Source organism: Corvus kubaryi, unplaced genomic scaffold, assembly GCF_017639235.1.
Source record: "Corvus kubaryi isolate FWS band 111438036 unplaced genomic scaffold, C.kubaryi_AGA036_p1.0 137, whole genome shotgun sequence".
In the NCBI taxonomy this organism is placed as follows: Eukaryota; Metazoa; Chordata; class Aves; order Passeriformes; family Corvidae; genus Corvus; species Corvus kubaryi.
The window spans coordinates 29,241,698-29,259,654 of NW_024580671.1; the positions used below are offsets into that span (position 1 = coordinate 29,241,698).

At 39.9% G+C, this 17,957-nt stretch overlaps 1 protein-coding gene across 1 annotated transcript; it reads right to left on the reverse strand.

The window, feature by feature from the left end:
* Window positions 1-2,504: 2,504 nt before the first annotated feature.
* DLD (dihydrolipoamide dehydrogenase) lies at window positions 2,505-17,701 on the reverse strand. The gene is made up of 14 exons (XM_042018332.1): window positions 17,594-17,701; window positions 16,583-16,658; window positions 15,796-15,875; window positions 12,108-12,176; window positions 10,206-10,275; window positions 9,732-9,832; window positions 9,281-9,424; window positions 9,015-9,116; window positions 7,640-7,830; window positions 6,089-6,259; window positions 5,510-5,699; window positions 5,004-5,141; window positions 3,632-3,721; window positions 2,505-3,530 (listed from the first exon to the last, which is right to left on the reverse strand). Exons 1-14 carry the CDS (start codon window positions 17,630-17,632, stop codon window positions 3,465-3,467), a joined length of 1,527 nt encoding a protein of 508 aa, XP_041874266.1. The 5' UTR covers window positions 17,633-17,701; the 3' UTR covers window positions 2,505-3,464.
* Between the last annotated feature and the right edge of the window lie 256 nt (window positions 17,702-17,957).

The following is a 17,957-nucleotide window of genomic DNA, read 5'->3' on the forward strand; positions in this document are numbered from 1 at the left end:
CACGCTTCCAGTAGGCATACACCTTCCTTTTTCATCTTGTTTCCAAGAGAAGATTCCTGTTCAGCCATGCCTTTTGCCTCACCTGCTTGACTTCCAACACTTGGGAATTGCCAGTTCCTGTGCCCTTTGATGTTTAAAAAGTGACCAGCACTGATAGACCCCAGCACCTGAGAAAGCCTTTTCCCTGAGCAGCCTGAAGTTCTGTTCTCCTCCTGTCCAGAGCTGAGTTTTTACTGGCACTTTTCCTCCTGTCACCAGGGATTTTAAACTTGATCCCTTCATGGTTGCTGTGGCCAAGATGGCTGCCACTCTCGACTTTACTTATGAGATCTACTCTGCTAACAAGCAGTAGATAAAGGAGGGCATTTTTCCAAGTCAGCGCCCTTAGAACCTGTTCCATAAAGTTGTCATCCAGGTTTTTAAGAATCTTCTGGCCCCGGTGTGATACTCCCAGTTAATTTCTGGCAAGTTGAAGTTCGCCCATAAGGTCAAGGGCAGTTGATTTGGAAGCATCCCTTAGCTCCTCAAAGAAAAATTTGTCCACATCATCATCCTGGCTGGGAAGTCTATAGCAGACTCCCACAATGACATCTGCATTATTTGTCTGCCCCTTGATTCTTACCCAGTCTCTTAATGGTGTCATTGCCAGCATTCTAACCCTTCTATCACGTACAGTGCAACCCCTCTGCCTCTTCTGCCCTGCTGAAGAGACAGGCTGAAGAGCCCGTCACCATCCAACAGGCATGCCAGTCCCAGGACTTATCCCACCAGGTTTCACTTACACCAGTGATGACAAATCTATGGGACTGGGACAAAGCCTCAAGCTCCTCTGGTTTGTTCCTCATGCTGCATGCGTTAGTGTAGAAACATTTCAGGAAGATGAGGCCTTTCTGGGAAAGAACTACAAAAATTCACAGGGCATGTAATGTGAATCAGTTAAGGAGCTGTACACGGACAACTTTAACAACAGCCTGTACTTACACAGATAATGTGTGAGAGTAGCATCCAGTTCACCGTAACTTCAGCTCAAAGTTATCTGCATTACAGTGCACCTTCAGAGAGCTGTACAGTATGGCACAAACTGATTTGCAGCTACAAACATTCATCAGCTACACAAGTCAGCACCCAAAACTGCAACATGTGCTTGCACATCCTGACTGCTAACTCTGACCCCAGGATTCTGTGTATGTTCTTTGATTGACACCTTACCTAACCTTGACTAACATCATCAAATTCAGGACAACTATGGCAGGATACAGCACCACCTAAGCAAAATGAAGGGCATTATGATTCAATTAATAATTACTCCAAAATTCCAGAGGTTACAAACACCACAACAAAAGAGTCCACACTGAAGCAACTGATCATCACAGCAGCATCACACACCACTCACTGCCAGTACACTCAGCAGCTGTTAAAAAGTGTGCCAACTTGGCAGCACTCAAGCAAAACTGCTGTGAAACCACTGACAGGTGGCTCAGCAGCTCATCTTACTTTTACAAACACTCTTTTGTACACTTCACTAGAATGGGTATGACAGTGAGAGAAGTAACAAAAACAATTTTAAGGCCTTGATTTTTATTTTTAAGTGTCTGGAAAACTATAGTCTCCAGCACAGCCTTGGTAGTATTATTGTTTGTAAGGTTCCCTGGCTTTTCAAACTTCATTTAACATAAACGAGATACAAGAATTTTTAACTGATAAACCTCAAGAGTAAATTGTGGTAAGACTGCTACAAGTATTCCCAAGGTGGAGGGAGTGGACATAAAGCAGTTTCTGAAAAAGCAAGGCTTCTGGGAAGAACTTGCAAATCACATGATTAACACTTAACATTTACCTGTGTTAAACTAGAATTGATTCTGAAACGCCAAGATCTATTGGAAGAATTGAGCTTTTCTACCCTGTTGTCTCACCTTTGCTTTCCCTTCAGCAGTTTCCTACTAACACCTGAAAGCAGACCCACATTAATTCACTAACCCAGCATATCCATGAATCAGATGGTGACAAGCTTAATGAAGTGTCGTTGTTTAACCCCATCTACATTTGAAGTAGGAGTTAAGAAAAACCACAATGAAGCAGAGTATCACTGGTGTTTTGCTGATTAACTGTTATGGTAATACTGGCATACATCTCCATCACTCACTACAGATAATGGATCAATACTTAAATAAGAAGCTATAAAGAAAAGTAGAAAGATAAAACCATCTTGTCTATACCCAAAACCAAGTCACTGTTACACCATTTTCTGAATGTGCTCTTCTCATTCCTTTGGCATAATGAAAAAGGACATGCACAGTATCAGCAGATATTAAGGTTTTCTTCAAGGCAGAAGAGCCTGGCAAAAAAAGAACATATGTCACCTTGGAAAAGAAGTTAAAATGAACTACTGGAATTGGGCATGCTCCATATACATGTTAAGGATCTTCTAAAGATGCCATCTGTTAGTGAGTTTCCTCACATATTCAACAACCTAGACACTAAAAGGATCCAATCAGCAAACAAAATCCAGGAAGACCCTCCAGCCATGTCAAATATTTATTAAGTTCTCTTGCTACAGAAGAAGAGACAGAAAAAGAGAACAAAATAGAAAACAGAAGAGAAGAAAGTATGTCTTAATTGTGTGGAGAGCTGACATTGCAGCCCTTATGTGTGGAAGGTGCAGAATAACCCTCATGTCATAGCACTTAACAGCAAACACTGCTTCACTACCCAGTTTCAGCATTTCAAGTTTAAGAGAGTTGGACAATGGAAGCTTTAAAACCAAAAGAGATTAGGTAGCAGTACTATGAAGTTGTCTTCAATCTTTCTTTTCTCAATCAATATTCAATTTTTTCCCCTTACAAGTTTTCAATATGAAAACATGACGTGGAGAATCATACACAGAGTAATTTTCTTTTTAGAAAGTCAGTATCATTTTAATTGATCTATACGAGCCCCTCTTCTCCCAACATTCCAGCATGACTAGGTCAAAACAAGTTTTGGTACTCATATGTAAGAAGTAGGCTAAATACTAAAGTTAATCCCTTTAGAAGGAAACACATTTTTGTGCGGAAGTGACAGTGGCATTTTAAGTGCCGGTGGCATTTTACATGCCAGCATTCAATGGTTTATTGTATCACTACTTCAAATAAGAAAACACAAGGTGTGCTGGACAGTTATCCAGAGTTCTGACCAGCACACCTGATAATCCCATGCAGCAGAAAAATGTTTGGTTTTGAAAAAGAAAAGAGTTCTGTCAGGCTGCTTTTCTGCAACATTCATTGTGTAAATAAACATGTAATTTTAAGTATTTAATTTACAGATAATTCCACTTGTTCCAAACTCTACTTGTTTAAATATCTGATGTTTAAAATTAAGATATTCACTTAAATCAGTCCTAAAATCCTCAGACTCAGCCTTCCATAAGGGCCCACAGTCCATTTTCAGAGATGTACTATATATGTACAAAGATCTGCTCTTTCATTTTAGAAGTTGATAGCTTTGCCAAAGGATGCTGCTAGGTTTGCTTCCCTGAAGGCTTCTGACACTGTCTGTAGAGAGCAAACACAAAAAGTTACAAGTCATTAACAGCTACATGGAGTAACAGCATGTCTGGTAACGGTGTTCAACAGTCCCTTTAGAAAACACTTACTGGATGAGCATGGCAAACTCTGGCTACATCTTCACATGATGCTCCATATTCCATAGCAAGGGCAGCTTCATTCACCATTTCACCAGCACCCTGTAATTTAATGGTACTTGCAATTAGCACAAATCCTTATGCAGTTGTCCAGGTTCTCCTGAATCAGTAACAGCTTCTAAATAAGCAATTTGCTAAAAAAGATAAGTTATGTTTTAACTAGCACTTCAGCTGTGTTCTAAGTCATAAATACTTAATCTATTTGGTGACTGTGCTCAAACTTAGCATAAATCTAAATATAATTCTTAATGAGAGTATTTGTTCTCTCATTTCTGAGAGTTGTGCAAAAGCTGGGCATTTTTCCATGAAAGGAAACCTACCCAAAACACCAATGCTCCGCTGAAAAGTTAAATAGATAACTAGATAAACAAAAGCATGTTACTAAACCTACACCAACATTTTTATTTGCTGTATTTATGCATATTTACTAAGAGAATATATCTTTGAGGAGTCAAAAATAGTTAAATCTCCCCTTACATTTTCAGCACTCAGATCCACAACCATAAGATTTTCCCCCAGTCCTTTCCCAATGAAGAAAATTAGATTTATTGGTATGAGACAGGCAAAGTTGTGCTTCCTTTAAGACATGTTGGTTTCTAAATTACTGCAATTGCAAGAGAAAGTGACCAGCACAGTATCTTATTGAGAGCAGTTTTGGTGTTTCTCTTAAAGAAAGCTGTACACAAAAATGTATGGAAGTGTTTCTGCAAACATCTTTTGAAAAAAAAAAAATATTTAAAGCTAAGAAAACAGAAAAAGATTAGGGTCTAACTTTGACCAAAAAAACCTCCAAACCCCCCTAAACAGGGGAAATCCCAAAGGTTTGTTACTCAAAGTTCCACAAATTACTGACCCCACATTTGGTGACTGCGGCATAAGATTACCACCTTTGCTAAGTCTTAAGTCAGAGAGAGGGGAAAAAGAACACACCAATGAAAAAGCCACAGTCTTTTCAGCTCCTCAACTTCCAAAACTTGAATCAACACTTTCTGCTGCTCTCTCAAGTATTTGGCAGTATTCATAAAACCAAAACAAAAAACCAAACACAACAAACACCACCACCACAAAACCTCACCACATAAAACTGGTCAAAGACACCAAATAACCACAGCAATTCAAGAGGAAAAAAAAAAAAAGCTGGGTTTAACACCAAAGTAACTAAAACATGGAAGGAGGGCAGGGGTGCAGAACAGAACTGTAAGAAAAATAAGTATGGGGAACTCAAACCTCCCCATTTACAAACACCATGTCTAACTCAACAACTATGCAACACTAAATAAAAAGACCATTACAAGGCCAAGAGAGCACAAGTGACGATACTTACTGAGCCTAAAATGTGAGCACCCAACATCCTGTCGGTTGACTTTTGACTAAGTATCTTTACCATGCCATCTGTGTCAGCATTTGTCTTTGCTCTACTGTTTGCAGCAAATGGAAATTTCCCAATTTTGTATTCTACACCCTGCAAAACAGATGTGTTAATTAATGACCAACAAGAACAATGTAACCAACGGCTAAGTACATGAGGAGAAGCAATACAGAACTAAAACACAGAGAAATGTACATGAACAACCACCAAAAGTGGTGTAAGACTGTACTAAAAAAGATTAATTTGCAAATGAATAATATTAACGTCACAGAATGCAAGTCATTAAAAAGAACTGTGGTTCTTGGGAGAGTGGCATGCACAAGGGCATTATTCAGTCACACCCCCTAAGCAATAAATTCAAATGCAGAAATTTGGATAAAGTAGCTAGATAAACAACTAGAGAGTGAAACCAGGCCCAAGGTGGAAAACCAGTTTTTGCCTGAAAAGAAAACAAACAGTACCTCTTCTTTCAGCTGTTCTTCTGACTTGCCAACCCAGGCCACTTCAGGGTGAGTGTAGATCACAGAGGGAACGCAGTTATAGTCAATGTGAACTGCTCCCCCAGCCATGCCTTCTACACAAAGAATGCCTTCATCCTCAGCTTTGTGGGCCAGCATAGGTCCAGCAACTACATCACCAATAGCATAGATGCTATCAGACCAATGAAACAGAATTAGACACTGTTTAAAAACATCCTAGCACACCTGGGCTACCTTACATAACAGTCTGTTTGAAACACGTTACTGAAACTCTAATCAAAACAGACTAAAATACATTTTAGCAGTTTCCACAGAATGACCACACTTCAAGAGGTATTTAGTGACATGAAATAGACAGGGACTTTTAAATTACAAAACTTCAAAGGCTGACTCAAAATTTTTAGTTCCTGAAATAATACTGGTATCTTGAGTTTTCTTTTCAGAAAAGAAAAGTATGATTTGTATTAAAAAACACAAGTGCTTTAGTAGGTTAAACTTTAAAAATAAGTGTTCTGCATTTAAAAAAAAAAAAAAGGAAAACGAAAAACTAGTCTGTCTTACTTTGGAATCTTGGTTTGGAATCTGTTGTTGACTGGAATTCTTCCCCTCTTATCAAGTTCAATTCCAATTTCCTCAAGACCTAGATTTTTTGTGAATGGACGCCTACCGATGCAAACTAGGAGCACATCACAAGTTATTACTTCTGCCTTGCCACCAGCAGCAGCTTCAACACTAGAGAAAAATAAGAAGCAAAAATGCTAAGCTGTAAGCGTGCAGCCTTCTCTCTCTTTGACTAGTAACTAATATGACCCAGATGGTGACCTCCTGGCTGGGCCTGGCACCCAAAACACTTCTTTCAGCCTGCCTCACGCTTCCTCCTTGCAAGAGTTCAGGAGCAGAAGAGGGAGGAAGGGACAGCACCTCTTAATACATTTCTTAACAACTGTTAGAGAGAAATTCAGGGTATATTTTCAATAGCAAATAGCATGACCTGATAGGATCAAACCCATACAGCAAAGTAATTGGTGATGAGTACTTGCCACCCAAAGAATATATACTTTGGGGTGGGGTAGGGCCATGTACTCTGAGCAAGCTTTCTTCTGAGCCCAGGAACCAAACACCTGTTAGCAGCTGTCCAGCATCCCATGCATTCCTCAAGTGCATCTTGTGTTTAACTGCACCCAGAACAAGTTCAATTCATGTGCTCTGAGAGCACAAGAAGCAAAGCATGGGAAGTGAGGATAATTGGAAATGTATTTCAAAACCATACTCTGAACCAAAACAAAACTCTAAATGTAGTAACAGAATACATGAGAGATCCAACCATCATCAGCAGGGCATGTAAAGAAGCCCAAATCCTGGACCTTTACAGTGATGGAGAACAGACTATCCCCAGCTATGGTGATACAGCAACTACAAGTCACCATATTAAGATTATTATTATTTTTGTGAAGTAACATCAAGCATTTTCTTGAAGTACAGTTTCTGCATAGAGAATCCATTAACACAAACAGGAAGTAGTGTGTATTTACAGACTTTTACAAAGCAAATTTGCTGTATGTGTGTCTATAGTAATTGTTTATATATAAAACTTCAAAGGTATGTATGACCATTAGGAGTATGACCACTACTGTACACTCTTTGGGTATTTTCATTTATTTCTGTTCGAGAACAATAGTATGTCTGCCATATTTACTCTAAGACAAGACGACCTCCCAGTAAGTAGCCAAGAATTAATGGCTTGAAAATGACTGTATGAACAATCATGGTATTTATGCTAATTATACCAGAAGCAAGTATCTTCCATGAAAAGAATGATTTAGAATTCTGTTTTTATTACTGATCTCATACAGTGGTTTTATACCAGCAAGCCCTCAATTCAACAGAACCTCTCCTGTATAAGCAACCTAGGACTCAATAAACCCAAAATTATGAGCTCTGTAAGTTACAATGGAGGATAAACATTTAATTGCACTAAAGAATTAATCCTCCCTCTAGATCCATTTTTTTCCTGTTTAAATAAATAGTATCAGGCTGTATTTTTAAATAGGTTTGATGGATTGGGAGGAAGAATGTATTTGGCATTACTTTAGTTCTATGTTAAACACTTACGCTACATCTATTTTTCCATCTGGTCTCTTGGTAGCACCGGTAACTTTGGTGTTCAGTTTAAACTTGAATCCCTGCTTCTGAAGAATACGTTGGAAGTTTTTAGAGATCTCCATGTCAATTCCCATTCCACCAACATGGCCCATGAACTCAACTGCTGTCACATCTGCACCAAGGCGCTGCCAAACTGAACCCTGCAGTCACAACAATATAGGTAAAAAGAATTTCTGAAAAGCAAACTTCAGATACTTTAATACTTAAAACAGACAGTAAACTCTTCCAAAGCAGGATAACATGTAACAGCAAACTCATCAATTTCTACAAACACGACAGCATAAAATAAAGCAAGTTCACCTTTCCCCAGTCTTTCCACAAAAAAAATTTATCATTGCTTATTTGCAGACTCAAAACTTCCATAACCAAATTCAGGGAATTAAGCCTAATTTTAAAGAAAGCTATTTAAAGAAATAGCTAACAAAATAACTAAATACAACTCACGTATGTTTTATGTTATAGGTATAGAAGAAATTCAAAATCAAAGAACCTGAAAGGAAAATCCAAAGAGAATTTGATGGCATTGCTGTGGAGTTCTAATACCATTACTAATTAACCAAAACAAGACCACATTAAGGAAATTTTACACAGCAAAATGGAACCACTGCTGCTTCAGTCTGTATTTATAACCTTAACCACAATCATCAGCCTCACCAACAAAATTCATGTACACCCTATTAACCTACAGTTACCTACATCCACCCAATACCGAATTTCACTTTGCTTACTCTTTTCCTGCTTAATGGTCAGCAGGCTAAGCAACCACATGGCAGACGTGCACAGCTTCAAGCAGTTGCAAGACCAGCAAATGTAAATTGTTTTTGAAACATATAGGTGTGAGGCAAAAGGACTCAGACCAAGATGAACTACAAAGTCTCCACTCCTTTGCTTGATAGAATATGTACAATCACATTAAACATCTCTCAAGAATAACTGCTAAACAAAAGAATTTATCCTGACTTAGTGCACTTCCCTTAAAATAGGAAGTTCTCTCATCTATACGTAGGCCAGGTACAAACTTCAGTGAAAGTTAAGCACCATCCCCCCAGCTCCCTAATCCTCCAAAAAAGAAAAATAAATATGCAAGACCCTGTATGTTCCTCTCTCATTTCTCTGCTTAACTAACCAGCTGCAGAAGTACTGATCAAACAAACACTTATCCCAGCTTTTCTGGTAAAAAAGTGAGCTAGCACACTATGAAGTCTGAACAGATTCATTACAACTCACTGAAATGTTGAATCACAGCAATACCATCAAAATACAACAAAAATAATGCCCCACTCCTTTACAAATTGAAGGCCAAGTGGTTTAAGTATCCTCTCACCAGTTCCACACCAATGACTCCTGCACCAATGACAACCATCTTTTCAGGAACTTTTTTCAGTGACAGCGCACCAGTGGATGACACAATGTTATCTTCATCAATCTAATGACAAAGAAATGTACAAAGGGAGGTTTACAACCTCTTTTACATATTATATACAAAACACACAGAAGGTGAAGTGCAGTCAGGTGCAAACAATTATTACACATTAAATTGTGTGACTATGAGACACTGAAAAGTAAGTACAATTCAGCTCAAATACTTACAGTAATTCCAGGGAAGGGAGCAACTTCTGAGCCTGTAGCTATGAGTATGTTCTTTGTATTGATAACTTGTGTGCTGCCATCTTCTTTAGTTGCAGTGACTTGGTTTTTGCCAGTTATTTTTCCAAACCCAGATACATGTACAACCTTTAGTAATCAGAACACAGTGAAGTCAGATTCAAATATGTAAGTTAGGCTACATTTCACCTGAATCTCACTAATGCTTAGAGATGCTGCTAAAACATATGTCTGCATCACTACCTGGCACAAATCACAAAGTAATTGTATATTACTCTTTTAAGGAGATTAACAACGAAGGCACTGGGCATTTAAAAGTTTTCTGGAAGAAAAGTGTTCAAATTCTGCCCTTGTCAAATCAGTCAATCAAATTAATTTATGTGGCCATATGAAAATGTAAAAAATGGATATACCTCAGTATATAACCCAAACTAACCTTGTTTTGTTTAAATAAATGAGCAATTCCACCTGTTAAGGCCTTCACTGCACTACTCTTCTGTTCCATCATCTTCTCTAGATTCAAACGGATTCCTGTAACTAAGATTAAAACAAAACAACTTACATCAAGCATTGCAGTGTGTTAATGTTAAAGGAGCTAACCTCAACACAGTTAATAGCTCTGACACAGAAAGATGTGTTGAATGGTCCTACTAAATACTAAAGGTTACATTCAACAACTGCTATGCTGAAAATCAGTATTACACTTTTCAAGTATAACTTATCTATCCATTATTCAGAGTTCAAAGAGCAGACACATCCCTAAGCCCCCAAGTGACAGATAGAGGATGTTACTTATAACTCTCAAAATTTTCTGACCAGAAAACCATACTAGTCAGATTTGAAAGATTAAATTTACATTTTATTGGAAACCACTGATGTTAACAGGCACTGACAGTTGTTCTTCACTCACTTTCAATTCCTCTACTAGCGAAATCTTTTCCATGGGCCAAGTGATACAGATATGAGTTGTTCAGCAAGGCCTAAAACAGACAAACAAAAATGTGAATTTGGACATACATTCACAAGAATGAGTTATTTATTATAAGGAAAAAAAATACATTATTTGCAAAGTGTTCTCACTATTAAGAAAAAGTTTGACATATTTGTATTTAAAAAGGTGTATTTCAAACACAGAAATTGTTCACAGTAGCTCCTACTGAAACGTTAAGTAAAGTTACATACTTGATAATGAAATAGAAAACAGTTAAATCCACACCTTTTTGCTCATTTCACCATAGAAATTGATAATTAGTTCACAGGGATTAAAAAAAAAAAAAAAAAAAAAAAGGAACAGACTAAGTAGAGGAAAATAAACGTGATTCTGACTGAAGGCCAAAGAGAAGATACAGAAAAACTGGATGAGGAAAATCTACACTAAAATGCCTGTTAAGATTTTAGCCTGTGTAGACATATGTGAGTTTAATTTTGAATTGTTGTGCTGAAGTTATTACAACAGCATAGCTAATTGAGCTGGATGGCTTGAAGCTAGCTCAGGTATATGGGTTTTCCAAGCTCATAGATAAACTTAGAATAGTTTTTATAAGGATGGCTATAAATGAGTAGCTTGAAATTCAGAACCTCAGTAACTGTATTTTAATTAGAAATAGCAATATAGTTAAGGCAGGATCTTACTAAGAAGATTGATTCTTTTGTTATATTATAACCATCCCAAATATGACATTATTTGTATCTCTGCAGGGACAACAGTGTGAGTTTGCAGACTTAAATCTAAAGCAGGCACAGCAAAAGATTCAAAGATGATTTTGAATACTTGCCTTATCTACATATGCTTGAGGAAAACTAATACTATCAAAATTAGATAATTCCATTTTTATAATTTTTATCAACTGTCTTTAAAATTAATTTCTCCACTTCACGTAACTGTCACAGCCCCAAATCTGTAACATCCACATTACTTAAAATACACAGCCACCACTTAAGACTTCAGCAACTACAAAGGAAAAAAAAAAAATCCATTTCCATTGTATTATTTTGGGTGGTTTTCTGGAAAGGAATATTTGAGTCATTTGTTATTACCTTGGTGTACACAACCTACATATCCCACTTCTTAAGTTTACTGCCATTCAAACAAGTTCTAGATAGCATTCAACTTAAACCACAGTTCAGTAGTATTTTCATAAAAATTTTAAAGGATAAAAAAATAAAAAGGGATTTGAGAAGTTAGTTAAATAGAGTCTAGTAGAGTTTCAAACTTTCAAGGTAATACTGTGTGGATTAACATTTTTGAGTGGTGCTTCAGTATATTAACATACTCAGAACTTCATTAAAATTATTATTAAAATGTCTAGAAAAACGAATACAAATTTTCTTCAAAATCTTAGTATTTTCTCCTCCCATGCTAATGGAACCTCTTGAGCAAAAGGACCAGAAACAGCAACACAGTTAGGAGGGATCTTGTTAAGAATACTGTGTTTGTTACTACAGCCATTACAAATCTGGCATTAGCAGTGTCCTCCTTCACCTGCTGGGTGCTATTGAGGCAGATTCCCCAGCAACAGCACAGTTCTTACAAAGGCCTAGGTCTGAAATTACCTTAAACTAGACTAACAATGTCAAATATAAAGTCCTTATTAATATCTTCTTGCTTCTCCTTTCTTTCAGAGTGTATGTGTTGGACTCACCTCTTTGTCTCCATACCTGCACTACTCCACACAAGCACCACCAGCCTCACCCTCCAGGCCATTCTGTACATGTACATCTATCTTGAGAAACTCCTTCCTACTCTCCTTCCAAGTGAAGCACAGAATGTCAGCTGTTTTTAATGAAGCTATGACAAACTATGTACACTTACCTTGGATGGAATACATCCAACATTCAAGCAGGTTCCCCCTAACGTTGCATTTTTTTCTACACAGACAGTCTGAGGAAAAAGAACAGAGGAAACATAAGAATTTTTTAGAAATACTATGCCACCATTTTCTTATAGGCTATCTCACAATTTAGCATTGATGACAAAAACATTTGTCTACTTGTCTAGTAACTCTACCTCTACCAAGTGTCTCATTAATTTCACTCCTAGATTTATTATGCAGCTCATACTTCCCTTACCTCATTTTTTTTTGTTACCTTAAAACCCACAAAATAGCTCTTTGCAACAAAATCCTCTACCAAACGACAGTCACCGCACCATTCATACTTTCATGTAAGTGCTGTCCTACTACAAAAATCTGTTACAAACTAAATAATAAATACAACACTCAGTCCAGTGAAAGATGTTCCCCTAAAAATTACAGAAAAACACTGCAAAAAGCCAAAAATATAAATCATGTGAAGATTCATAAAAGCAAGAAAACAACTGGTAAGTGAACTGCCATAGATTAAAATCCCATGAAGCAATCTTTTCTTCAAAGAAAACAAAACAGAAAAGAAGCCCCAAGCCACAAACAACGTTTCCTCCCACCGCTATGAAGTTGTACCAACACCTATAAAGAAAGAAAAAACAAAAATCAAGTAAAGTAAAACCAAACAAAAATAAGGTCAGTACCAACAGGGATGGAAAATATGTCATCTCCTTCTCATTAAACTGAGAGTATCAAAGTGTGCAAAGGACAAAAACAACTGCCAAAACTTCATATAAAAACAGATCACTTGGAGAGAGTGGGGGAAAGAGTATCATAAACCATTTTTGTAGAAGCAAAGGAATTGGTGTCTCCTCCTTTGGAAGGCACACACATATTCAAAATAATTGTTCCTTGGTTTACACTCTTGAGAGTTCCAGTCCACTGAGAGGCAACTACCCAGGTGAAAGCCTTTCACAATTTCTTTAATTGCTACTTTTGTACTAAGGTAGGGATGATGGTGACATGAAAAGTACAATTCACCAAATCAGATCACATGAACATTTTGAGACATGCTGATGCCCTATGTCCCCTTCCTCTTGTTTTAAGCACATGAATACATGAAACACAACACAAGGGCTTTAAAAGCTGCACTATGGATCAAACAGCACCAGACTACTCCTACCTTTACCCAATAAGGATGTTCTGCCTCATCCACTTTACATAAACTTCACTGACAAGGCCAAGCAAAGCTTTTGGAAAGCCAATACCCAGAGAACACTGTTGGCAATAACATGGAATGCTGTGGTGGTGATACAAGGACTCAATGCTTGTGCTAGCAGAAACAGTACTAAAACTGAAAGTTAAGTGATTCAGAGCAGAATCAGGTTCTTCCATGGACAGGGTAACTATACAATCTATCTTTCTGCCACACTGCTAAAAATGTCTCCTTACATTCTTCAAGGACCAAAAACATTCTACATGATTATTCAATGCTAATTGTGACGTACACATGTATGTCCAAGCATTTTCCTCTCTCTGATGGGCTGTGAAACAGTGTTAACAGAATTATTTTTTGCTATGATGAAAAAACAAAATCCAGGGCACTTTTAAAGCCCTTTGTGTATGGTATCCACTGTTAATCACAGATATGAAGGACTCAAGGACAGTATTGTTCCAAGAAAAGCTGGTATTAAGCCAGCCACAAAAATAGCTTTACAATAATCAAACATGAACTTACATGGCAGAAGGCCACAATCTTAATTAAAACCTGTAGCACTGAGCACCTTTGTTTCTTACTTTTATTTCTTACCTCTTGTACTACTAGCTCAGTAACAACATACATCAAGAAGCAAGAGTATTTATTACAACAAAACCAGTAATTCACAGACATGTGTAAAGACAACTCAATTATTTGCACTAGGTCGAAGGAACAACTTAATGGAATCTCAAACATTTATATTTTGGTACAGTTACACATTTGAAGGCTAAAAGATACCCAAAAAGATGTCACTGACACCCAGTTGTGGGACCAATGATGGACAACGCTCAGAATTACAGACAAATTCAGTTTGAAGGGCCCTCCTCTGGAGGCCATCTAATCAAACTTCCTTCTGCAAACACAGTCAACATCAAAGATACTGCGGGAGGTGATTCTCCCCCTCCACTCTGCTCTCAGGAGATCCCACCTGGAGTACTGTGTCCAGCTCTGGGGCCCCAACACAAGACAGATTTGGACCTGCTGGAGCAAGTCCAGAAGTTCATCACAGGGCTGGAGCACCTCTCCTATCAAGACAGGCAGAGAGTTGGGGTTGTTCAGCCTGGACAAGGCTTTGGGGAGACCTTACAGCACCCTTCTCATACCTAAAGGGGGCTTGAAAGAAGGCTGGAGAGGGATGTTTCACAAGGACATTTAGTGAGAGAAACAGCCTTCAGCTGAAGTAGGGTAGATTTAGATCAGCTCTTAGGAAGGGATTCTTTACCATGAGGGTGGTGAGGCACAGGAATAGGTTGCCCAGAGGAACTGTGGATGCCCCACCCCTGAAGCGTTCAAATCCAGGCTGGATGAGTCTCTGAGTAACATGGTCTAGAGGAAGGTGTCCCTGCCCATGGCAGGGACAATCTTCAACATCCCTTCCAACCCACATCATTCTGTGATTCTATGATGTATCAGGTGGCTCAGGGCCTTGTACAGCCAAGTGCTGAAAATACTGAAAGATGAAGACTACATGCTGCACAGGCCACTATTCCAGTGCTTCACTGGAACTCACCACCAGAAGTTCTTGTCCTTACCAGGTGGTCAAACCAGCTCATTTTGGTCACAAAGCAAATTTTTTGTAATCCAGACACATTGTGACATACCAAACAGCAGAAACATCCTCAAGACTGCTAGCACCACCACCTTCTCAGAGTTCCAGATAATTATGAGAATGATAATGCAGTGCCAAGAGAGTCAGTTGATCTCATATTAAGGAGTAAAGGCAAAAAAATATCCTGCTGAAGTCACATTCTGTGTTTTTGTAAGTTTAAAAGTACCTGAAATACATTATACACATACAACTCTGACAATACTTAATTAAATGACACACCACTAGTACACATCAGACACAAACTGCCTCTTCCAGAAGGCATTCGAAGACAACAGGCTGAACAACAGAGAAGAACATAAAAAAATGTAACTAAGATACTACAGTATTTCTACACACATGTTCCGCCTCTAAAATTCTCACATGGCAATGGAATTCCTCTACTCACATTCAAAAAGTGTATCAGTTGGATATGGCTTTTTCCCCTTTTGAGTTCCCTCAGTCCATTCTTCACAATTCTTCTTTTTGTCAGTCATTGTCTCTTTATTTTTCCCTTTGTTGAGAGAAAAATTCCTTCCTAGCACTGTTTTCCCACCTTCTCTTTCACAAGAGTATAAGCCCACCTGAATTATCAGTTCCAACCAAAAGTGAGCTGTCCTGAGCAGCTCTGTCAGTAGCAGGGCTATAACAGTAATACAGTCACATCTCCATTTCCAATTCTGCATAATCTGGGTAAGCAAGGTAAGGAAAGATTAACAAAATATGTCAACAGTATCTGGTGGCCCAAGATGTGACAGAAGAATTACAGTATCACTGTAGTGATACCTATGACAATCACACAGACACCTTTCAAGTTCACCTAGATGAGTATTCTGCTATCTGAGTGAGGTCTCACCTTAAATCCAAGCTGAGCTGCTTTGATAGCAGCAACATACCCTCCAGGACCAGAGCCGATAACCGTGACATCAGCATCAACTGAAACAGAGAACGTTTGAGTTTGGTTTTTTTTCAGCAAAATAATTGCATATTAAGAATTATGCAAGTTAATAAAATAGGTTTAGATAAGGAAGTTCCACCTCATATCTGAAAGTAACTTTCTGGACACAGAGAAAGATTGTGTAGAGGTACTGATTCCACAAGAAAAATAACCAGTCTTAAATTCCACAATGAAAATAATGTAAAATGACATAAAGAAACTGAATTCCCTATCCCTCTTGCTATAAACCCTTTAAGAACTTAACCCAAGATGTCTCGATAGTTTACTGTTGTATTTTTTTCCAACATAGCTTCCATTGATGTTTAGCACGAAACAAAAATGCTTACTGAATGCCACAAATTTATAAAGGGGAAAACATGGCTGCAATAGGTATCTATGCAACCTCTATTGATTATGAAGCAGTAGAAGCTATGAACTTTGTACCAAGTTCCTGTCTTGTAACCACAAGCTCCTTTCGAATATTAATTAACATAAGAACAGTGATGGTAAAGTTCAACTTTTATTTACAGCTTTAGCCTGAAATCAAATAATGCAAACAAACCACAATACTTCATCTAAATCTGCACCCTGACATGGACTTCAACTGGAAGACTAGTATCTGAGTTTGAAGTATTGCTTTGGTTTTTGTGGGGGTTCGGGTTGGTGGGGTTTTTTGTTCCAAAAAAGGTCTTCCACAATTAATTACCTTGATCGGCATAGGACCTTTGTGGCACTGCACAAACTCCCTGAAGACCATGATGAATCCGATCAAAATGGCTTCTCTAGAAAGGAAAAAAAAAATAAAAAGAATCCCCTAGGTTTAAAAGTTTATGTCTATCCTTGAGGGAAAATAAGCAACCAGCAGCACACAGATGAACACAGTTACTGTCACCAGCTAACCAAAACAGGAACAGCACGACTGAAGCACAGTGGGCACTGACTGGAACAAGAGCAGAAGTTGCTCTGACACTTACCTGCTCTGTCACCTCAGTCTGTCATCACACCTGTTCTCAGGTCTCACCTCAGGCTGCCTCTAAACTTTCAACTCCTTATATGGGGCTTTCAAACCACATAATGACATAAATTAGACATCCACAGGAGTCTATGAGGAGTCTTGTTCTGTAACCATTCCCTTCAGCCACTTCCTATGAACAGGCAGCTGGATATCTCACAGTAGGCTCGGGAGGGCAAGGTTTTTTAACCTTTACGAAAAGGTAATGGGACAGCACAGGACAGCTGCTACAAGCATATCGAGGGCCGATCACCCTATAACTGGAGTAGAGGATGTCTCTGGAAGCACTTGCAAAGTCCCCGGCACCGCAGCCCAAAAGCCGGGGCCGGCCCCACTGACAGCGGCGCTTTTTGCAGCCGCCACGGCCGCGGCCTCCCGCGGGCCGGGACACCGGGGACCAGCACCGACAACGCGCACGGCAGCACGGAGGCTGGTCCCTGCCGCTCAGGGACCCCGAGGGCCGCCCGCGGCCGCCGCGCCCCCTGCGCCCGGCCGAGCAGCGACGGGAGGGGACAGCGGAGCAGGCAGGGGAGCGCCGCCAAGGCCCGCGCCCGCCTCAAGGCGCCGCTCCGGCCCCGCCCGCCCTCACGCACGCCCCCGGCGGGGTGACGGGGCTGAAGAAAGCCCAGGCCCGAGCTGCCCGGCACGGCTCCCGTTCCTTGTCCCCTCCCTTCCCCTCGCCTCGCCGGCCCGCCGGTGCCGTACCCGAGCGAGCGCACAGGAGACGCGACCCCAGCGCTGCATGTCCACGGTGCCACGGCGCCCCGGCCACTCAAGGACTCCGCGGACGCGCGCAGGCGCAGGCGCAGTTCCGGGCGGGCGGGGCCGGCGGCGCGGGGCGGGGCCAGGCGGGCATGGGAGCCTCGGGGCTGAGGGAGTTCTGGGCATGGTCCCGGCCAACCCCCGCCTCCGCAGGGACACCTGGAGGAGGTGACACGGGAGCGCATCCAGGCGGGTTTCGAACGTCTTCAGAGAGGGAGGCTCCGCGACCGCCCTGGGCAGCCTGTTCCAGTGCTCTGCCACCCTCAACATAAAGAAGTTCCTCCTCATATTGAGGTGGAACTTACTG